Raw genomic sequence first — 24,636 nt, 5'->3', positions numbered from 1 at the left:
AAGGTTTTTTTTTTTTTTTTTTTTTAACTATGACCCACAATTAGAAATATATGCATATCAAAACACACAGAGAGAATTTTAAAAGATGATGATCTTTTATTTTATGTTTTCTTTATCTATTTTATGTTATTTTCCTGATGAAAATTTATTAAACTAATTTTATAAATTACAAAGCAGTTATGACCCATGGTATGAAAATACTTCTCTACAAGAACTATTCAGCAGTTTTAAAGCAATTTTGATTAAAAGAAGAAAAAACCCAGTAGACTTATGAAACTCTTAAAGAGGAAACTTCAAATTTCCAGGAGAATCTGTTATGTTTAAAATACATTAGACAAGTATAAAGAAACTGAGGCACAAAACATGTTGACACTGCTAAGATCCCAGGCAGATTTCAAAGTATAGAAATACATAGCTATGATTGGACTTCATAAAACATATATTTGTATTAATATACTATTCTATAAAATTGCATTTTTCCTTTACAGTTCTGTATATGTTACAGAATAAGAAAAATCCTAACAGTGTGTTTACAATTTCAATAAATCAGCGGCAAAAGAACCAAAAAAGGTTATATAATGGCGACTTTTTAAAAAACTTCATACCTGAATTTCTCCTGTAATTGGATGAGAGACAACCTTTGTTGCATCGGTAGGCTGTAATATTAAAGAACACATATTACATTAATAGATACATTATTCACAGAATTTATCATTTTGGCTTCCTTCTGAAATTAGTTTCTATTTGGTCAGAGCAACTGCTTGGAAAATATATTTTATCCATTTGGCTGCTTCAGATTAATGGTGTCTACTTACGGTTCTCAATACACATTTAATTTTATAGATGCATAAATCTATTTTTCATTTTGGTAAGCCTGCTTTGAAGCTGTAATTTTATACCAGCAGTATTTTCAATTACTTAAGAAAATGAACACTTTAGGTTTAAAGCATTTAATTAAGTATTTACAGGTTTTAAAGATCTATACAGTAATGTTTAAAATACATTCATCAAGTAAAAGACTGGTTTAATACAAGAACTGCTGAGGAGCACAGAAGGTAGAAAAGTCCTTCTTTTACTTCTTTGCTTAATGCTCAGCACCTCCCGGCTCCCTTCCAGAGTGAATCACCCACTCAATCACTTTCTCTATAAAATTCCAAAGAAATTTTATAGAACTAGTTAAACAATCCTAAAATTCATTTAGAGCCACAAAAGACCCTAATAGCCAAAGCAATTTTGAGCTAAAAGAACAAAACCAGAGGAATTATGCTACTTGACTTCAAAATCCACTACAAAGCCATAGTAATCAAAGCAGCATGGTATGGCATAAAAGCAGACAGACATATGGAATGGAACACAATAGATAACCCCCAAATAAATACATTCATTTACAGTCAATTGACTTTCAACAAAGATGTTAAGAACACATAATGGGCAAAGGATAGTCTCTCTAATAAATGGTACCGGGAAAACTGGACATCCCACATGCAGAGCAATAAAATTGGACCCTTATCTCACACCATATACAAGAATCATCTCAAAATAGATTAAAGATTTAAATATAAGACCTGAAAATTTAAAATTATTAGAGAGAAATATAAGGGAAAAGCTCTGTGACATTGGTCTGAGAAAAGATTTTTTGGACATGACTCCAAAAGCACAGGCAACAAAAGCAAGAATAAAAAATAGAAGTATAACAAACTAAAAAGCTTTTGCATAGCCAATCAGCAGCTGATTGTTTCAATCAACAGAGTGAAGAGACAACCTATAGAATGTGAGAAAATATCTGCAAACCATACATCTGACAGGGTGTTAATATCCAAAATATACAAGAAAGTCAAACAACTCAACAGCAGGAAAACAAATAACCTGAATTAAAAATGGGCAGAGATTTGGAATAGACATTTCTCAGAAGAAGACATACAAATGACTAAGAGGTATATAAAAAATCAACAACATTAATCATCAGAGAAATACAAATTAAAACTATAATGAGATATTAACTCACCCCAGTCAAAGTGACTGTTATCCAAAAGAAAAATGATAGTGAGTGATGGTGAGAATGTGGAGAAAGGGAACGCTTGCACACTGTTGTTGGGATTGTAAATTGATATATCCATAATGGAAAACAGTATGGAGGTTCCTCAAAAAAATTAAAAATCAAGCTACCATATGATCCAGCAGTCTTACTGCTGAGCATATATCCAAAGGAAATGAGATCAGTATGTCAGAGATACCAGCAATCTCAGGTTCATTGCAGCATTATTCACAATAGCCAAGATATAATACCAACCTAAGTGTCTATCAATAGATGATGAGGTAAAGAAAATGTGTTACATATACACAACAGAATACTATTTAGCCTTAAAAAACAAGGAAGTCCTGTCATTTGTAACAAGATGGACAAACCTGAAGGACATTATGTTAAGTGGACTAATTCATGCACAGAGAGATAAATGCCACTCATTATCTCACTCATATGTGGAATCTAACAAAATTGAACTTATAGAAGCATAGAGAAGAATGGTAGTTACCAGGGGCTAAGAGAAAGGAAGGATTGGAATGATGGTCAAAGGGTACAAACTTCTCTTAGGGGGAAGTTAAAAGCTCTGTTATACAACATGGTGACTACAGTTAATAGTAAATGTATTATATTGTTGAAAATTGTGAAGAGAGTAGATTTTTTTAAAAAAAGATTTTAAGCCAAATAATGCAGAGGAATGAAGAGTAGATTTAAAGTGTTTGGACCACAAAAAATAAGTGAGGTAATCCATGTTAATTAGCTTAATGTAGCCATTCCACAACGTATTCATGTTTTTGTTTTTTTTTTTTTCTTTCCAGACAGTCTCACTCTGTCCCCTGAGCTAGAGTGCAGTGGTGTGATCTCTGCTCACTGCAACTCCGTGTCCCATGTTCAAGTGATTCTCCCACCTCAGCCTCCTGAGTAGCTGGGACTACAGGCACGTGCCACCACACCTGGCTAATTTTTGTATTTTTTGGTAGAGATGGGGTTTCACTGTGTTGGTTAGGGTGGTGTGGAACTCCTGGTCTCAAGTGCTCTGCCTGCCTTGGCCTCCCAAAATGCTGGGATTACAGGCATGAGTCAGCATGCCCGGCTACAATGTATACATATTTTAAAACCTCATGCTGTACAGTATCAACATATATGAGTTTTATTTGTTAATTAAAAATAATTTAAAATTTAAAATATAAGCAACATTGTATGAAATGGTTAATTGCTTAATTTAAAAGAAGTTGTTTTCAAATATGTTCAAATTATATTTTATAACATAGAAACATCTACAAAACAGAATTTAGTATTAATTATGTTGGTATTTTAGTTGGCTAGTTTATTAATTATTTTCAAATGATTATCAAAATAGAGCCTCTATAAGGTAATTATTCAAAATTAGCACATAATTGCTTGTGGTAAAATGTAGTTGTGTTAAAATTTATTTCAAAATTTAGTCTAACTGCGCTTGAAATTACTTTGTTTATGAAGCTTTTCTATATTTAGTTTCAAACAAATCATTTTATGATACAATGATTAAGGTCAACCTACTTTTGTTGTTTGCTTCTGAATAAAAGGATTCTCTTTTTGGTGACATCTGCTGTATTTTTATAGTTAAAAAACAAACTTTATTTTTTATGTCTGGTCACTTGACCTAAGCATATATAGCCTGTCCTTCCCATATATTTCACTACATAAAGACAAACCTTTATTCATGTTTAAACAAAAGGACACTTTTTTCCCCATGTATTTATCAACTACAGGGATAATTTTTCTTAAGAATCAAATCTATGAGGGAAATCATAAATTGTCTATATTTCCTCTGCTTTTATAAGGTTAAAAAATAATTTTATTTTTTTTTTAATTCCCTGGCACTTTGAAACAATAGCATTGGAAGCATTTGTTTCGAATGAAGATTTGCATCAATAAAAAATTCTTAATATGGAATTGAGGATAAAGTTCAAAGTGGTGATAATATGTTACGGGTTTTCCTTGTTTGTTATTGTCTTAAATTTTCTTTATCGCTGTGTCCTTTTTACTTAATTATAAAATCTAATGTAATATGTACCTTTTGTTTCCTAAAAGATGCAAAGCTAATATTCTATATACAAAGCTCAGATACATGCAACAACAAAGAGAGCCAGAAAATATAAAGTATCAGAGACATTTTTCAAGTTCCTCATAATAACTACTGAAATATTTAAAAGATGTAGAAATACATCATCCTGGTACATCTTGATGAGTTTTGTACTCAGAAGAGAAAAAATGTTTCTTGTTTTGACAGATCATCTGGAAATGAGAAATCATAAGAAAAATACTTTAGAAAATGATATTTTATTTTCTATCTCTGGTCTGAATAAAGAGCTAGAAAACAAGTGGGTCAGAGGTCACATCAAACACTCCTCACCTTGCTGCTGCTGTGCTTCTTTTTGCTCACTGAGGGGGACCCTGGTTGCCCAGGGCTGGGAACAGAACTGGATCCTGCTGATGTAGGACCTGAATGAACATGAGATCCTTTTTCAACAACCGATGACAGAACCAGCGGTGACTGCTGTAGTGAAACCTTCTGGAGTTCTGCTGCCAGCTGCTTTGGATCAACCCCTGGGGATTTCGCCTTATCCACTACAACAAAATGAAATAGATTTACATACTTCTCCATAATATCATGGAACTATGTGAGTTCTAGGTGACAAATGTAAAACATTACCTATAAAATAAGCTAAACTTTAAAAATGAAATTAACTTAATTGCACTTTTATGTATCAGTTTCTAAGGAAGTCTACAAGGCTCTGAGAAGAGTGACATAATGCTGAATTACAGAGGAATAGTGAGGTTCCTGTTGCATCTTCAGAAAAACGTTTTTAATATTTTACATAGAGAATTGTCTGAATGATGCAATATCCTATTTTATCCATTGGAAGTTAATTTGTATGATTAGCTGCTTTTCCTTTCCTAAATTTTACATCATTCTTTCTCTAAGGAGAAAACTTTCTAAGGGGAAAGTTTTAATGGGTTTATTTATATTTACAAATGTATTAAAATTCGTATAGCACTTGGTCTATTCTGCTTAGTGCAATAACCCAGACTACTAGAATTGTGGCTGTAAGAGTAGAAAGTGCTCAACAAAATTTATTTAACATAGGAAAAGTGATATTTTAATCTTACAATAGATCTAACAAATTTGTAGATTATATTTGTTATCCAAGAAAGAGTTAAATCTATCTCATCGTGTACTTATGAAATTACATGTTGATTTTTGTTTACTATAAAAGGCAATGAAAAGGTTCAGAAATAAGATTTTTTTAAAATCCAGTTATTCTAAAAGAATCAAGTATGCTCTAAAATTATGTAAACCCAAAAGAAATGGCTCCAAGCGTTACTTTCAAAGGATGAATTCATATTTAAAGAATTAAAACTGTGAATTCATGCAGCAAGGATTTTATGTGAACTTGTTTAAGGGGACTAACATGCAAATACGTATTTCCCCAGAATGCTAAAACTGTAGCTACAATGCCCTAGATTTTGTTTATAATTATATAAATATATTTAACAATCTATTCATAACTTTATCTCTGTCTATATCTGTGTTTATGTCTATATCTTCATCTACAATTACATCTGCCTCTCCAACTACTTCTATATCTATCTCTTTATTTACAGTTGAAACTAAATTTCTTTTACCTACCAGCTTTTGGTGGCTCATGAAGTTCCAGATGCTGGGGATTTTCAGAATCTGATAGCATATTGAGGTCCCTAAAAATTAAAACAAAACATTAAGAAAGATATTGAGGAAATCTGAGACAAACAGCAGTTTTTTCCAACTACCCTTAATTTTTTTCAGTAGGTAAATGAGAAGTGGTTAATGATATAAAGCAACTCCAAAGCATGCTTACCCTCCTAACCGAATATATAGTTGCAATGCTGTTAAAAGTCAGAGCTGATAAAAATGATTATTTAAGGTGAAATCTTTATGAATTAAATGTAAGTTCATTTGTAAATACATATCCATGAATTCTAAATGGGTTCAGGCTTTCATTTAAATGAAGCATGTTTCCATAAAAGCATGAAAGGGAAGAGGCTGTTGACACAATCAGAAACTAAGTTAGCTGAATTCTTTCTATGCTTTAGGCTTTGATTCACTTTATTTTATAATTACAGAAAATCTTGCTAACTGGCAAAGGTTCCACCTTAACAATTTTAAATTAAAAGAGTCATGGATAGCCAAAAAATGGAAACAGAAAGATGGGGAAAAACTCACAGTCTTACACATATTTCTGCTTCCCCACTTTGCTGACTAATGATACTCTGAACTTCTTCATATGTTTTAGAAGTCAAGGGAATTCCATTCCATTCCAATACTTGCATCCCTAAAAAGACAAATTGAATATAAAATCAAATGTGTGCTATCTCTAGTCTGGGTACATAAGGCATCGAAGACATTGATTTGCATTTAGAAGTCAACTCAGCACACCATTTCAGAGAACATCAGTTCCAAGTTCTCTGCAACATTAATACCAAAACCATGACGTAGTTTGATCTCATTAACTTACCTGAACACGTAAAATATATTTAATACAACATGCAAAATTTTGCTTTTGAAAATCTGTTTAGTATTATCAAACGCATGCATTCTGTTCACACTGCCATAAAAAACATTATTGAATGTATAATGCTTGGACCAATTTTGTATAGGAAACAAACCAAACAATTAGAATCCCCAATATAATTTTCCTGTGGGGAACAAGCTACTAGAAGAATGTATTTGGTATTTTATCATGAAATGGGAGTAGTAGAAAAAAGTCATTTGGATTTCTCCATTTCAGAAACTGTTGTAGCTTCTATTTTGTCCAGACGAAATAGAATGCCACTTCGTGTCTTTGTCTTCACTACATGCCAGACATCCCTGAATTGAGGAATACTAGGAATGTTATAGGAAGGGCAGCTGCATGGGTATGTGACCTGTGCACCAGTACAAGGCCCTGTACTCAGAAAGGCCTATGCTTGGTTTAATGCTCTATAGTTGTCATCTTGAAATTCTTAATAACATTTGAACAAAGAACCCACATTTTAATTTTGCATTGGGTTTTATAAATTATGTAGCTGGCCTGGCCTGACCTGGTCAGGGCATTTCATTTTTCCTCTCTATCTAAAAAGATAATTTCATAGAAAAAATAAAAGTATAACATAATTAATATTTCCATATTTTACATCTAGCTCCTTTGGTCCATTTTATGTGAGCTGTCAAAATCATTGAGGGGTCCATGCGTGGCATGATTCACATTGTTCTGACATGCAGCTATGTGAACTGGGTATATATAGTAGATGAACCCATCCAAGGTAGTGCTCAAGTATTTGTGAACTCTACCAGCTTTATTTGAGAAAAATGTCTAAATACCACAATTATGTTGTTGAACCATTAGTTTTTTTTTTTTTTTTTAGACAGGTCTCACTCTGTTGCCCAGATTGGAGTGCAGTGTTGCGATGTCTGCTCACCACAAGCTCTGCTTTCCAGGCTCAAGGGATTCTCCTGTCTCAGCCTCTCAAGTAGCTGGGATTACAGGTGTGTGCCACCACGCCTGGCTAATTTTTGTATTTTTAGTAGAGACAGGGTTTCACCACATTGGCCAGGCTGGTCTCAAACTCCTAATCTCAAATGATCCACCCGCCTCAGCCTCCCAAAGTGCTGGGATTATAGGCATGAGCCACCATGCCTGGTCTGAACCATTAGGTTTAAAACGAGCTTCACAGATGCCTGTGTGAAATTACCTATTGATCATCATTGGCTCCAATGGGAAATTCTAAACATGGCATGATTGTATCTTTAAATGTTTTAATGATTATGATATATGTTAGAAAGCGTATTATCAGTTGCAAGTAAGAAAGGGAAAAGCTTTTAAACTATAGTCAAATGGTAAAAGAAGTCCATAAAAAGGCTTACAATAACACAAACAAGAATGACTTTTCTATAACTTACTCCAAGGAAACTTTATCTTCAGATGGGCCTTAGGTTTATTTCAACAATCCCAGGCTGTTGTACATATAAAATGAGAAAATTATGTAAAAGACAGTGACAACACCACTAAAGAAAAATACAGCACACTGAAAGAGGAAAATAAAGCACTTTTTTAAAAAAATAAGGAAGAAGAGTACATTAATAAACAGATGATTTTGAATTCAAAGTTACTATAATTCAGAAATTGCATTGTCACATTTCTGCAGGAGCATACTATGAAAAGGAATAGTCACTTATTTTCATGCTTTTTCTGTTGAATTTACCTGTTCATTCTTCACATGCCAAAATAAAAGGGCAAATTTACAAAACATAATTATCCCGTAAAATTTTTAAAAATGCTTCTAAAAAACTACTATCGTTAATAAAATTTCTGAAAAAATTATACAGATAACTAGGGTCTTGCCTGGATATATACCTGACACCGTAAACTACATGATCTGCTCCATACCACAATACACCAACGGAAATTCCTTTTGCCCCACCTCAGTTTCCCACCCTAGTTGTTTCAGTGCTGCAGTTCAAAAGATTGGGACAATTATTTTTATCCTGGCTCATTGCCTACAGTGAGACACCATAGGGAAGATGACCACTGAACACAGTCATTTAGTAATATTTCCCTTTTCTATTGTCTATCTTCCTACAAATTCTATGAGCCATATTAAAATAATGAATGATATACAGGTGTAACAAATCCCTCCTTGTTTATCTCAAAAGAGGTCCTAGTAGGTGTGAAAATTAAATATGGCATTTCACATATATATGAAAATATTTGTTAATTGTAAAATTATATAAACTATTTAAAATGCGTGCAAAATGTGTTGAAAATTATTATGCTCTGTGGATGTTCAATATCGCATTTTATCATTTAATAGGTTTGAATGTAAGCATTTTCTATCTCAAGACAGCTTTTTACACTGCCTTTTAGAAAGATTTTCTGGAAAATAGTACCCATGTGAATTATATTTATTATTTAGTATTATGAGTAAACATTTGTATTTTCTTTACATTTAAATTATTACAAATTTCAGGTATGAAAGTGCACAGATGAGACTTCAATTAAATTCCTTGAAAGTACCTATTTTAATAGCTTATTATTATTATTATCATTTATTTTTTGAGGCAAGGTCTCGCTCTGTCACCCAGGCTAGAGTGCAGTGGTATGATCTCGGCTCACTGCAACCTCTGCCTACCAGGTTCAAGTGATTCTCCTGTCTTAGCCTCCTGAGTAGCTGGGATTACAGGCACCCACCACCACTCCCAGCTAGTTTTTGCATTTTTAGTAGAGACAGGGTTTCACCACGTTGGCTAGCCTGGTCTTGAAATCCTGACCTCAAGTGATCCACTGGCCTCAGCCTCCCAAAGTGCTGGGATTACAGGTTTGAGCCACCATGCCTGGCCTTTAATAGCTTTTAATAGGAAATTAAGACAGTCTGGATTTTTGCTGAATGTGTAGCAGTGATGACAGGATTTTTTGCAAAGTCTCTCGCTTAATAGGCTACTAAACACCGAAAAAGACAATAATTAGGTAATTCTAGAACTTTAAAAATATTAGCATAAAATATTCTCAAATATGTGTTTTCATAACCTCTAGGATTACTTAATACTCTATGCTCCTTAAATGGGCAAAAGTTATTCCTCTCTTTATAATACAAAATTTCATGTTATGTTATTTCTTGATCTATATTTAATATTTACCATTACATCAAAAACATCTTATTGACTAAAATTATTCAGGTAGTTAAAACTCCTACAGGTTACTCTACACCCAAACATATACCACACAAAAGTTCATGACGTTTGTTCATTTTATTCATTCCACATGTATCTTTCTAACACTTCATATGTGGCAGGCACTACGCAATTCATCACCTTTGTTTGTCTAACATTTTATGATGCTATAAAAATTAATAAAAATGATAGTCTACTAGAAAACAATTGGAAACATCTAAGCAATTAGTAAAATCAAGATCATTCACACAGGAGGAAGTTCCAAAACTTCTGCAAGTATATGAAAAAAACCCTAGATTCATTAGTCATTAGAAAGTTCAAATTGAAGTCATAATATATTACCTAACTGTCATCATATTGGGACACGTTTGAAAACCATAAAATGCCATGTGTTGACTGGGATGTGGGATTGGTGACCTTGACTTCATCAAGGAGATATTCTTGGTAGATGGTTGTTCTGGTTTATTCTCTCTCTATAATGTGAGAATACTATGACTATAAGTAGATAAAATAAAACAACCTCTTATTTACAATTTATAAACATGTAATTATTTTAATGAGAATGCACATGAGTGCAACTGTCCTGGAGGGCAATCTGGCAGAATGTAGTTAAATTAAGCATATACACACTCTATCACCTAAAAATTCTCTTTGTGGGTATATATTTGTGAGGAGGTGGAGGTATCAAGCGAAATAGGCATTGAGAGTACTGTGAATGCTCATGATGAAAATACTTGGCAGAGGCTGGAAGAAACAGACCATACCAGGTGTTAACACCAGAAGGTGGATCCATCCTAAAGTCTTTGCCAAGTTAAAAACAAGTGAGAAACAGGATCTGACCTATAGATTAATGGTATTTATGTTGATTTAAATAATATGCACGTAAAATAAATCATTACATATTTTATGAATAAATGCCAAGCATCTCATAAATTATAATAGTTGTTCACAGAAGGGAGAGAAGAGAAGAATGGGAAAATAAAATAAGATAAAGGAAAATGAATATGTTAATAAATGAATAAATAAATGAAAAAACACAGGAGTAGACCTTGAGAAAATAAAAGCCCAAATCTAATTTAAAATATGTAGTATAAACTGTTTGAAATTTGTTTGCTATCTTTTCCATACTAAGATTATTAATCATGACTATAGGTTAATTTTCCAAATTTGAACAACCTCTCTCAGGAGTCTTCTATAAAGCACTAGCAGCAGCAGCAAAAGATCAGCTGAACTTGGCCATCTCCTCTGGCTGAGTCAATAGCAAACACATCCTGCAAGTGGGTCTCAATACAACTGTCCAAATCAATTATACTAATCGCTTATTCATTTTAATGTTAGGCAGTGTTAAAGTATGAGAAAGACATAGATAAGTGGATTTTATTTTAAAGTTTATATATTTTCATATTTTGCAATTTTGATCTATTTATATATTTATGTAAAAGTGAGAAAGGTAAGAAGGATGGAAGAAAGGAAAGAAGGATGAAAGAAAAGAATTAGTAAAAAGAAAGTAAGGGGGGAAATCTTTGATAAAGGAAAAAATTAGTATTTGAATAGTATCCTGCTTATTTACAGAATAAGGAGACACAGTCATAACAAGAGATTCAAAACTAAGGTATATTTTCCTGAGTACATTTATTTTGAAATATACAATAAACTATTTGTGATGGTTAATACTGAGTGTCAACTTGATTGGATTGAAGGATGCAAAGTATTGCTCCTGGGTGTGTCTGTGAGGGTGTTGACAAATCAGATTAACATTTTAGTCAATGAGCTGGGAGAGGCTGACCCACCCTCAGTCTGGGTGGGCACCAGCTAACCAGCTGCCAGTGTGGCTAGAATAAAGCAGGCAGAAGAAGTTGAAAAGAGAAGACTTGCTGAGTCTTCCGGCCTTCATCTTTCTCCTGTGCTGGATGCTTCCTGCCCTAGAACATCAGACTCCAAGTTCTTCAGCTTTTGGACTCTTGGATGTACATCAGTGGTTTGCAGGGACTCTTGGGCCTTTGAACATTGTTGGCTTCCTACTTTTGAGGTTTTGGGACTCAGGCTGATGCACTACTGGTTTCTTTGCTCCTCAACTTGCAGACGGCCTATCATGCGACTTTATGTTGTGATCGTGTGAGTCAGTTCTCCTTAATAAACTCCTTTTCATATATACATATATCCTATTAGTTCTCTCTCTAGAGAACCTTGACTAACACTATTGTTAAGTATATTCACTGTACTGTGCTATTGAAAATTGGATCTTATTCTCTCCAACTAAATTTTTGTACCCATTAACCAACCTCTTCATGCCTCACTTCAAATCCTTCCCAGCCTTTGGCAACCATCATTTTATTCTCCATCTGTATGAGATCAACATTTTTAGCTCCTCCATATGGAGTGAGAACATACAATATTTTACTTTCTATGACTGGCTTATTTCATCTAACATAATGACCTCCAATTCCAGCCATGTTGCTGCAGATGATGAGATCTCATTCCTTTGTTTGGATGAACAGAATTTCATGGTGTATACATGTACAATCTCTTTACCCATTTATAAAATGTTGAAGTTGAAAAGTATTGTGTTGAAGAGCTAATCTCATAATAATATTGCCATTTTTCGTTATTATTATTGCTATTATTATTATTTTTTTACTCATGGTTCAAACAAAACTTAAAATAGAGCCTCAATATGCAAAATATATAAAAATTGGCCTACTTTCATCAAAGCAGGCTCAATCTGCCTTCTAGCCCCCTCACCATTCTCCAGGTCCTATTCAATAGGTACTCTTAGACACACCTTGTTTCCCTGATGTACATGGGTTGTGAGTTTAAAATAACATCAGAACCTGAATAAGGGCATAAGAACAATTGCTATTAACTAGGACACTGTTTCTTGAGATGTACTGTAAGGAAGGTACTCTGAATTTCAGTTTATTGAAAATGAAATCTTAATTGGTTTAAAAACTATAATTTTTTTTTTACCCAATAATTATGGGAATAAGGCTTTCAAATAGAGCTCTGTGTAATATTTAGCATTAAAAGTTAAAATTTCCCTCTCTCTCAATAAACAGAATACACACTATTTTTATATAGACAAATATTTTCTTTATCAGAAGGTTTATGAGCCACCTTGCTGTTGGTAGTTGACTGTTGACACTTTCTTTTCACCCTAATCAAATTGTGTTCACATGTAGTTTGCTTATTTACTAGTTGTGGTGCCCTTGAGCAAGTTGGTTAATCCTCCATCCTTGACTCCCTCAAGGGGATTGTACTTGCTAGATGACTGCTTTAGTTTTATTTCCATCCTATGATGGAGAGTACAATACGACAGAATGGGAAACACAAAACAACTGCTTGTTTACAGCTTGTGAATATGCATTTTTTGAGCTGAAGGTTTATATAAGAAATTTAAAAAATACTTTAGGATCCCAAAATTTCCATTTTGTTCTTAATTATTTTCCTTATCTATAGCTGTTCTCGACATATATAGTAAAACTTCCCCAAGCATAGAAATCATGTCATCTAATTTTTCTTTTTTGCACTTCCCACATCTCCTCTCATGGCCCTCTCAGTGGCAGTTATCCAGGTTCTTTGGCTTGGTCTTGGCTCCCTAGGACTCTAATGGTATCCCCCTTACCTAGTTCCTTTTCTCTTGGCATTGTTACATTGTTAGATCTGTAACATTTGGATTGGTTAACTCAGCATGGGACATCCAATCTGCAGCCTGAATCTAAATTTGGTTTAAATCTACATGCCAAGCAGACAAATATTTATCGTTAATGCCAATAAAGCCAAAGTTGATTTAAAACCAAAATACCAAAATTTTATTCCATTATACACTTAAAATAAGTGATAAGTCATAATCCTATTTCTTCATAATATAAAGATACTATAATTTTAAACTCATTAAAATTTTAACACAAATTTTATAAATGAATATTCTTCCAAATTTTAGTAGTATTAAATATACATTTATAGGAGATTTGCAGTATCACCTTACTCTTTTGCTTTAAAGTCACTGTATTTTTATATTGAATATAAAATGAATGAAACAGATTGCTATGTAAACTTATATGCTATGATAATCTACTCTGTTTCCATCTTTAGGCAGGACTGTTGACAATAATTCTTTAGATAAATGTTATACAGCATGGATATCTTTTTAAATTGCTCAGAATTAGAGAAGGTAAATTCTATATTTGAAACTGTCATTGATTTGGGATGTGATCTTGGACAATTTACATTCCATGTACCTTCTTTCACACTCAAATTTTGTGAAGAACAAGCAATTAAAATGAGCAAAGTGTGGCTTGTATGTATAAACTCCTAAATGAAATAAATTTACATATTTTTAAAACTTTTCATCACATTTTGAATAAAAAAAATTAAGAAATACCAAAGACTACAGTTGAATGGTCTGAGCTGACTGGTGTTTCTTTTCTAGGTCTGAGTATGTTGAAAGTATTTGGAGTCAATGACTTTTTTACTCACCTATCTAAAATAGATTTAGCTCCAATCACAAAAAACGTATAATTGTAAAATAAACAAATTCTTACTTACATTACAGTATTAATGGTTAACAACAAAAATATTGTTCAAAAGGATTTCATGAATCAAATGTGTTACAAAAGCACAAGTCACAACCATTTTTTAGGCTAATGTTATATGGTAAGCAAGGTCCTTATAAGTACTCTAGTTTTAATCTGTTATACTATATAGTTAAAAAGTGACACCTAAGAGGTGACGTGACTTATCTAATATCCCACAGAATGGTAGTACAGAAATATGAACCCCAACCATCTCCCAGGCCAATACATATATCAGTAAATAGAAAAACTCATTAAACTTATGCCAACTAAACCTACATGCTAGCCCACCCGAAGGCAAACTATGTTCAAATAAGTGAAACTTAGCAAAAATAACATATATTATTTGTAATGCCATTTAAATTACAACACAACATGATAATTTGGAAATTGTATTAATTGCCTACATGCTGATATTATTTGGAGACTTGGACATGCAAAAACTGAAGACATTATTGAATGAAGAGAAAGTTGCTGTGGGATATATCACTTATGGCGAGTAAACAGACAGAAATGACTAAAATTTGATTGGGTCTCTTATCTCTTTTCCCCATCCCACTCCCAGAAGAGAAGACAGTGTCGTATTTCTCAAGGTAGATTGATGCAAAATTATGCTGAACCTTACCGGGAAGGAAAATAATGTAAGAAGTATGAAAAGAATAGGAGGTGCAGAGTCAGTGCTAGGGAGGAAATGGTGGTTGGAGGTTCCAAAAGAAGTAGGGACTGGCATCCTGCTTACTTATATTGTCTACGGAAGATGTCTAGCATATTTTTTTAAATAAAAATTGCCAAGAAGTACCTTTAGAAAGTTGTGCATTAGATTCTGTGACTCTCAATGAAGGCAAAACTACTCTTGTGAAAACTTGGGCACAATTAAGGGAGCCACTCATTATCAGGGAAGTGTGCAGGCTTTGATACTGCACTCTTAGTGGTGTGGACTGATGTACAGAGGCCCAAACTCCAGTGTTCTAGAATGTGTAATACCCTCACTTGGAAGTTCCTCAAGGCACTTGGGGCAGGAAGGACCAAATGATGAATGCAACTCAATTTCCTACCAACAGATGAAAGAAAGATTGGAATTGATTACATTTGATTTACAGAAAAAGTAATATTTCTTGCACTTGAATATGACTGTTGCAAATATATGCTTTTTAAACATACTTAGCATGAATAAGGGAATATAATTAGCCATGATTTGTGGACTAACCTGTTAGAAGATTATCATGATAGGATTCGATTTCTAATCACTACGACCACTAAAACAATGTAGTCCAGTATTTCCTTGAAGGATTGGTATAGATGCCAAAAGCCACTTTATAGCTACAGTTCATTGTATTTCTCATTCTATGTGTTATTTGAAACAGACTGAATCAGAAAGCAGTTGAATGAGGCAGAATAAGGGATATGAGTATATTAGTATAATTTGATCGACCCCTAGAAAATAATATTACATGTGGAGTTATCCAATAACAGATATGTAATGTCATTATCTCACTTGAGGTAGATTGCAGTTTATAAGTTTATAACTTCTTCTTAGTTTAATATCACAATTTATTTGTTAGAATGCCCAGAATGGATGCTTTTTACTAACTCTAATAAAATGATATTAACAGATTAATACTGGTCTGCTGTGGTTTGAATGCCTCCTCAAAAACTCATGTTGCAATTTAATTGCCAATGTTATGGTATTGGGAGGTAGGTAGGACATTTAAGAGATAATAAGGACAAGCCCTAATGGATGGATTAATGCCATTATTTGAGGAGTGGGTTAATTATCCCAAAAGTGGGTTCCAGATACAAAGGATGAGTTCAACCTGATTTCCTTACTCTCTCTCTCTGTTGTATGCTTACTTGAAAGAGCATGCCTTTCACTATTTCATGATACAGCAAGAAGGTCCTCTTAAGATGCCAGTGCTGTCATCTCAGACTTACCAGCCTGAAGAAATTTGAGAAATAAATTTCTTTTCTTTATAAATTATTCAGTTTCTGCTATTCTGTCATAGTAGCAGAAAACTGACTAAAATACTATCAAATCTTATGAATACCATAACCAGTTAACAATAATAAACTAAACCAATACTATATGGATTGCATAGAAATTAATAATTAATTGAATGGACTTAGGAAGCTAGGGTAGTTGATGCATTTAGGAATGAGAAATGCTTGCCTTAACTGTTGCCTCCTCTGCTTTAAGTATCCTGACTGAATTATTAATAATTTAACCTTAGTTATGTTGATAATCTTTATGATATTCATATATTCTGTACTGTTCCTTTTTAACTGTTAGTTAAATGTATCTTACTACTCAGATGATAGATTTTAACATAAAATATCATCAATTTATACTAGGAAAGTGTTTCCTAACAAATATAAATGCTGTTTGAACTAGTGGCAAAATCATCATCATTGCCACCGTCATCTCCACTGGACATAGATATAGGGACAATATAAATTTCATTTTATAACATCATTTGACAGATAAAATACCCAGAAGTTTGCTTAGATTACTAAGGTATAACTTTAAATCATGTGTAAAATGAGACAAAATGGAAATCATGTTTCTGAAAAAAGAAGTTATAAGAAAGAAATCTCTCAATCAAAATTTAAGAGTAAAAGGAAAATTCAAACGTATTCATCCTATAGTATAAGAAAATAAAATGTTTCTTTTGATAAAGGAGGAGATAGGTTTTATCACAACCCAAATATTAAAAGTATGCTTCACAAGAAATAATACAACATGGTCAATTGCTATGTATAAAAATGTTAATTAAAGATTAATATTTTAATTGAAGAGGAAGAAACATTTCAAAACTCATTGTGTAAGGCCAGTATTACCCTGACACCAAGGCCAGACAAGGATGCTGCAAAGGAAAATTACAGACCAATATCCCCGATGAACACAGATGCAAAACTCCTCAATAAAATACTAACATACTGAATTCAACAACATATTAAAATGATCATACACCATAATCAAGTGGGATTTATCACTGGGATGCAACAAGATTTCAACATACATAAATCAATGCACGTGCTACACATTAAAAAAAAATGAAGAACAAAAAGCATATGATCATCTCAATAAATGTAGAAGCATTTGACAAAATTCAACATCCTCTCATGATAAAAAAAAAAAAACTCTCAACAAATTGTGTATACAAGGAATATACCTCAAAATATTAAAGTCCATGTATGACAAATCTGCAACTAATATCATACTCAATGATGGAAAGTTGAAAGTTTTTTTCTAAGACGTGTGTATCCATTCTCATTAATTCCATCAACATAGTACTGGAAGTCCTACCCAGAGCACTGGGAAAGAAAAAGAAATAAAATACATCTATACTGGAGAAGAAAAAGTAAAATTGTCTATTTGCAGATGACATGATCTTATATATGGAAAACAGTCAAGTCTCCACCAAAATACTGTTATAATTAATAAACAAATTCAGTAAAGTTACAGGATATAAAATCAACATACAAAAATCAGCCTATACTATACTCAGCCTACACTATGAACTTCTAAACACTGACAAACTATCTGAAAAGAGATTTTAAAATATCATATATGATAGCTACAAAAGAAACTATTTGCGAATAAATTTAACCAAGAAGGTGAAAAATCTATGCACTGAAAATGATAATACTGATGAAAGAAACTAAAAAAGACACAAATAAAAGAAAAAATATTATGTGCCTATGGATCAGAAGACCCAATATCATTAAAATGTCCATGCTAACCAAAGTGATCTGCAGATTGAATGCAACCCCTACCAAAATTTCAATGTAATATTTCATAGAAATAGAAAAAATCTTGAAATTCATGTGGAACCACAAGAGATATGCTGTCTACAGGGTGAGGCTTGGCTCCTCTGCCTTTGGAAAAGGCAGGGAAGAGTGGGAAGGACTGCGTCTTGTTTGAGGGCCAGCTCAGCTGCAATACAATAGAACACCAGGTAGACTTCTAAGATTTTTGACTCTGGTCCCTGGCTCCTGGATGGCACTTCTGGACCCACCTGGGGCCTGGTGGACCTCGCCACCCTGAAGGGAAAGACGCAGGCCTGGCTGGCTTTGCCACCTGATAATTGTAGAGTTCCAGGGCTGTTAGTGAACATAGGCAGTAGACAGGAAGTGGTTATAGTAGGCCTTGGGCAAGATCCAGGGCTGTGCTGGCTTTAGATCTGACCCAGTGTAGTCATAGTGATGTTGGCCACAGGGGTGTTTGTGTCACTCAATTCCCAGCTTTATGTGGCTCAGAACAGAGAGAGAGAAACTTTATGTTTGGGAGAAAGTAAGGGAAGAGAACAAGAGTCTCTGCCTGGTAATCCAGAGAATTCTCCCAGATCTTGTGCTAGACCATCAAGGTTGTACCTTCACAAGTCTGCCAGAACCAGAGCATTACTGGGCTTACGGTGCCCCTAAAGCATACACAGCTTAGATCATAACATCAAGTCATTTGAAATATCTGGAAAGCCTTCCCAAAAGGACAGTTACAAATAAGCCCAGAGAGTAAACACTACAATAAATACCTAACTCTTCAATGCCCAGACAGGAAAACATGGCCTCACCTAATGAACTAAATAAGCACCAAGAAACAATCCTGGATAAACAGAGATATGTGACCTTTTAGACAAAGAATTCAAAATATTTCTGTTGAGGAAATGCAAAGAAACTCAAGAACACAGAGAAGGAATTCAGAATTCTATCAGATAAGTTTAACAGAGTATGAAATAACTAAAAGGAATCAAGCAGAAATTCTGGAGCTGAAAAATGCAATAGACACAGCTGAATAATGCATCAGAGGTCTTTAACAGAAGAACGATCAAGCAAAAGACAGGATTAGTGAGGTTGAATACAGGCTATTTTAACATACACCAAGAAGACATAAAAGAGAGAATTGTAAAAATAAAGCACACCTACAGGATCTAGGAAATGTCTCAAAAGGGCAAATCTAAGAGTTATTCACCTTAAAGAGAAAATAGAGGAAGAGATTGGAATAGAAAGTTTATTCAAAGGGATAATGACAGAGAATGTCCCAAACCTACAGAAATATATCAACATCCAAGAACAAGAAGTTTATAGAGTGCCAAGCAGATTTAACCCAATAACGACTACCTAAAGGCATTTAATAATCAAACTCCCAAAGGTCAAGGGTAAAGCAGCAAAAGAAAAAAAAAAAAACAGACAATAGAGCTCCAAAATATCTGGTAGCAGACTTTTCAGTGGAAACCTTACGGGCCAGGAGAGAGTGATATGACTTATTTAAAGTGCTGAAGAAAAAATATCTTTTACCTTAGAATAGTATATCTGGTAAAAATATTCTTAAAACATGGAGAAATAAATACTTACCCAGATAAAAAAAAAAGCTGAGAGATTTCAATACCAGAGCTGTCCTACAAGAAATGCTAAATGGGGTACACTTCAATCAGAAAGAAAAGGACAGTAATGAACAATAAATAATCACCTGATGGTCCAAAATTCATTGGTAATAGTATGTACACAGAAAAACACATATTATTGTAACACTGTAACCGTAGTATGCAAACTACTCTTATTCTAGGTAGAAGATTAAATGATGAACCAATCAAACATAATAACCATAACAACTTTTCAATATATAGCATAATAAGATATAAATAGAAACAACCAAAAGCTAAAAAGTGGGGGGATGAAATTAAGGCATAGAGTTTTATTAGTTTTCTTTTGCTTGTTTTTTTCTGCAAATAGTGTTAAGTTGTTATCAGATTAAAATAATGGGTTATAAGATGGTATTTGCTAGCCTCAAGGTAACCTCAAACCAAAAAGCATACAATATATATGCAAAAAATAAAAAGCAAGAAACTAAATTATATCACTAGAGAAAAATCCACTAGAGGAAAACAGGAAGGAAAGAAAGAAGGAAGAGTAGATCAGAAAATAAACAACAAAATGGCAGGAGTAGGTTCTAACTTATCAGTAATAACATTGAATGTAAATGGACTAAACACTTCAATCAAAAGATATAGAGTGGCTGAATGGGTGAATAAACAAGACCCATTGTTCTGTTGCCTACAAGAAATACACTTAACCTGTAAAGACACACATAGACTGAAAATAAAGGGATGGATATAGATATTTCATGCCAATGGAAACCAAAAATGGAAACCCAGAAATTAATAACAGGAGGAATTTTGGAAACTATTCAAATACATGGAGTCACTATACTTAGAAAAAGTAGATTTCAAGACAAAAGTTATAAGAGGAGACAAAGAAGGTCACTATATAATGATAAAGAGGTCAATTCAGCAAGAGAATGTAACAATTTTAAATATATATGCACCCCCACACTGGATCACCCAGATACGTGAAGGAAATATTAGAGCTAAAGAGAGAGGTAGGCTCCATTACAATAATAGCTGGAGACTTCAAAACCCCATTTTCAGCTGAAAATCAGACAAAGAAACATGAGACTTAATCTACACTATAGACCAAATGGATCCAATAGATATTTACAGAACATTTCATCCAAGAGCTGTGGAATACACATTCTTTTCCTCAGCACATGGATCATACTCAAGGATAGACCACATGTTAGGTCACAAAACAAGTTTTAAAACAGGCAAATAATGGAAATCACCAAGTATTTTCTTCTACTACAATGGAAAAATCTAGAAATAACAAGAGGAATTTTGGAAAGTATTCAAATACATAGAAATTAAACAATATGCTCCTGAATGACCAGTGGATCAATAAAGAAATTTAGAAATTGTAAAAATTTCTTGAAACAAATGATAACAGAAACACATACTAAAACCTATGCAAAAACATTACTGAGCGGGAAGTTTATAGCTATGTCTACACCAAAAGAGAAAAAAGTTGAAATGAAAAATCTAATGATGCATCTTAAAGAACTGGAAAAGCAAGAGCAAACCAAACCCCAAATTAGTAGAAGAAAACAAATAATAAAGAACAGAGCAGAAATAAATGAAATCAAAATGATACAAATACAAAAGCTCAACAAAACAAAAAATTGGTTGTTTGAAACAGATATATTAAGAAGTGCTTAACACCATTGATCATTAGAGAAATGAAAATCAAACTACAATGAAATATAATTTCACCCCAGTTAAAATGGCTTACGTCCAACAGACAGACAATAACAAATGCTGATGAAGATGTGGAGAAAAGAGAACCCTTGTCCACTGTTGGTGGGAATGTAAATTGCTACAATCAATATGGAGAACAGTTTGGAGGTTCCTCACAAAACTAAAAACTGATTTATCATATTAACCAGCAATCCTACTGCTGGGTATATATCCAGAATAAAGGAAATCAGTTTATTGAGGAGATATTTGTACTCCTATGTTTACTTCTACACTGTTTACAACAGCTAAGAATTGGAAGCAACCAGAGCAAGACTCCGTCTCAAAAAAAAAAAAAAAAAAAAATTGGAAGCAACCTAACTGTCCATCAACAGATGAATGAATAAAGAAAAGTTGGTACATATACACAATGGAGTACTATTCAGCCATAAAAAATAACAAGATCCAGTAATTTGTAACAACACGATGGAACTGGAGATCATCATGTTACGTGAAATAAGCCAGGCACAAAAGACAAACATTGCATGTTCTCACTTATTTGTGGGATCTAAAAATCAAAAGTATTGAACTCATGGATATAGAGAGTAGAAGGATGGTTACTAGAAGTTGGTAATGGTAGTAGGTGGTTGGAGGGAAGGAAGGTGAGGATGGTTAAAGGGTACAAAAAATAGAATAAATAAGACCTACTATTCAATGGCACAAACAGTGTGACTATAGTCAATAATAACTTAATTGTACATTTAAAAATAACCTAATGAATATAAATGTATTGTTTGTAACTCAAAAGATAAATGCTTGAGAGCATGGATACCTTATTCTCCATGATGTGCTTGTTTCTCTTTGCATGCCTGCATGAAAACATCTCATGTGCCTCATAAATATATATTTACTATTTATCCAAAGAATTAAAATTAAAAGTTATACTTTGCTTATATTGGAGCCAATTATGCTAAACGATTATTATGAATGATATAATCAAAATTAAAAGGGTAAAGTGGATGCATAATTTCTTTCATAATCGGAAGTGTCAAAGATGTAAATAACATAGAGAAGTCAGTTCAAACAATAAAAATATCAGTAACCATTTTATCATCCTGAGAGAATCTTCAAAGAAATAAAATTATGTGTCAAGTTATTTCATAAAAAGTGCAAATATTCTGTTCTTTGTATCACAATGAAGAATTAGGAAATAATTCACTTTGACTTGGTAGATGTTTAATAAATAACAAATGTCATTTGATCATTGACTTCTATTTGAAAAGTTATCAATTTCTTTAATAAATAGAATTCAATTCCAAATGCTATCAATCAATATTAGAGTATATACAACATCCTGCAATAATTGATTTTCCATTGAAAAATAAGAATTGGCTAAGAAAAAAACAGTTCAACAGCAATTTCTGCCAATTGAATAGAATACAACTTAACTACATTCCCTCCAGCTTTCTAATATTCATGTAGAGAAATTATTTCTCTAATTGTAAACAGGATTACAACTGTAAAAGTATTGTCAATATAGTTTTATATGAATAACAGAGGGTTTTCATATGTATACCATTTGATTGGTGGTTATTTCAGTTAAAAGGAGTAAAATTTAACCCATTTCACTTGTGGTAATACGTCTGGTATTAATAAGGAGCACCAATACAGGACTCACACAAAAAAGTTATTTTGCCTATTTTTTTTTTCTCATTTTATCTTCACAGTAATCCAATAAAATAGATAGGGTAAGTAAATCCCCATTTTCACAATAAAAAACCCCACAGTTTTAGAAGCCACATTTAGTGGCAGTTTTGAAAAGCCAAGTCTCCTCATTCCTCATCTAAGTTAAGTAATTGTGGTATTATAAAGGCTTTTTTAATGTTTAAGTTATATGGAATATCTAATTATAAACTTCTGGCAATTTTATAGCTAATATCTTAGATGTGAGTACATAATCAATATAAATAAATGTATTGAATTATAATAAAACATCACATCAAGTCCACAAATATTTAGTCAGTATGTGCCAAAGAGGGTACTAAATTCTGGGCCACTTATATCAATTAGTTATAACTTCTGACATGATTACTCCTACTATGGAGTAGGGACATCATAAACAAATGCCCACAGAAGGCAAATAACATCATGGCTCTGGGATCAGAGTGGGGCTGGTAGGTGTGTAGATTGGAGGTGAGAATGGATAAAGATGAGTTTGTATAGCTAGAATACGTTGTGGAAGGCTTACGGCTAACATTGTATTTGGACTTAATTAATTTGCTAATATTAAGACATAAAAGGAAAGGTTTACAATAATTAGATCATTATTTTAATAACCTCTTGCCATTTGGAGAGGATGTATGCATTTCTCCTCCAACTTCAGCAGGTTAGTGTCAGTTTCTTTTGTGTTTTCTCTGTTTCTTGTACATACTTCTATTGTCATCCTCAAAACATTATATTTTAATTTATTCATTTATGTAATTGCCTCTATTGTGGCATTAGTGAATGACAATTTGCTGAATGAATGAATGGATAAAATCAGAGACAGACTGGAAGCCCAGAGAATGGTTAAAATTTAACAAAAATAAGACAGGAATTCAAAATTGCAATTGACTATTAATTCTTACATGAAATACAATTTTCAGAAAATATTGTCATGATGAAAAAATAGGACTGCTGAGAATCAGTTCTTGGAATCAATATAGTACTTAAATTCATTTTTTCCACAGTTTATGAATGCAAACTGTCTAAGCACTCTATGAGATTGAGAGATTTTTTTCACTTTTGTTCTCATAAATAAAGTGATATTGACACAGACATAATTTTCTTAAATAAGTATTAGAGAATGATTTTCCTTCATAAATATTAAAACTGGCTCTTGGCTGCCTTTTATCCTACTGAGATGCAAATTACAAATGATAGAAATAAAAAAATATTGAACTGCCACCTGTAGAACCACACAAATGCTGGTCTTGGTGGCTCACACCTGGAATCCCAGCACTTTGGGAGGCCAAGGTGGGTGGATCACCTGAGATCAGGAGTTCGAGACCAGCCTGGCCTACATGGTGAAACCCCACATGCACTAAAAATACAAAAATTAGCTGGGCATGGTAGCGGGTGACTGTAATCCCAGCTACTCAGGAGGCTGAGGCAGGAGAATCACTTGAACCAGGGAGCCAGAGGTTGCGGTGAGCCGAGATCACACCTTTTGCACTCCAGCCTGGGTGACAGAGCAAGATGCCGTCTCAAAAAAAA

General features: G+C 33.3%; 1 protein-coding gene across 1 annotated transcript in view; it reads right to left on the bottom strand.

Moving 5' to 3' along the window:
- PCLO (piccolo presynaptic cytomatrix protein) overlaps nt 1-24,636 on the bottom strand; it is a 354,063-nt gene that overhangs the window by 19,330 nt on the left and 310,097 nt on the right. Inside the window, 4 exon segments of the mRNA XM_017883949.1 lie at nt 606-656; nt 4,416-4,630; nt 5,694-5,761; nt 6,267-6,375. Of these exon segments, the coding sequence (XP_017739438.1) occupies nt 606-656; nt 4,416-4,630; nt 5,694-5,761; nt 6,267-6,375 (443 nt within the window).

Source organism: Rhinopithecus bieti, unplaced genomic scaffold, assembly GCF_001698545.2.
Source record: "Rhinopithecus bieti isolate Rb0 unplaced genomic scaffold, ASM169854v2 scaffold_1101, whole genome shotgun sequence".
In the NCBI taxonomy this organism is placed as follows: Eukaryota; Metazoa; Chordata; class Mammalia; order Primates; family Cercopithecidae; genus Rhinopithecus; species Rhinopithecus bieti.
This window is presented reverse-complemented; position numbering and strand designations above follow the sequence as displayed.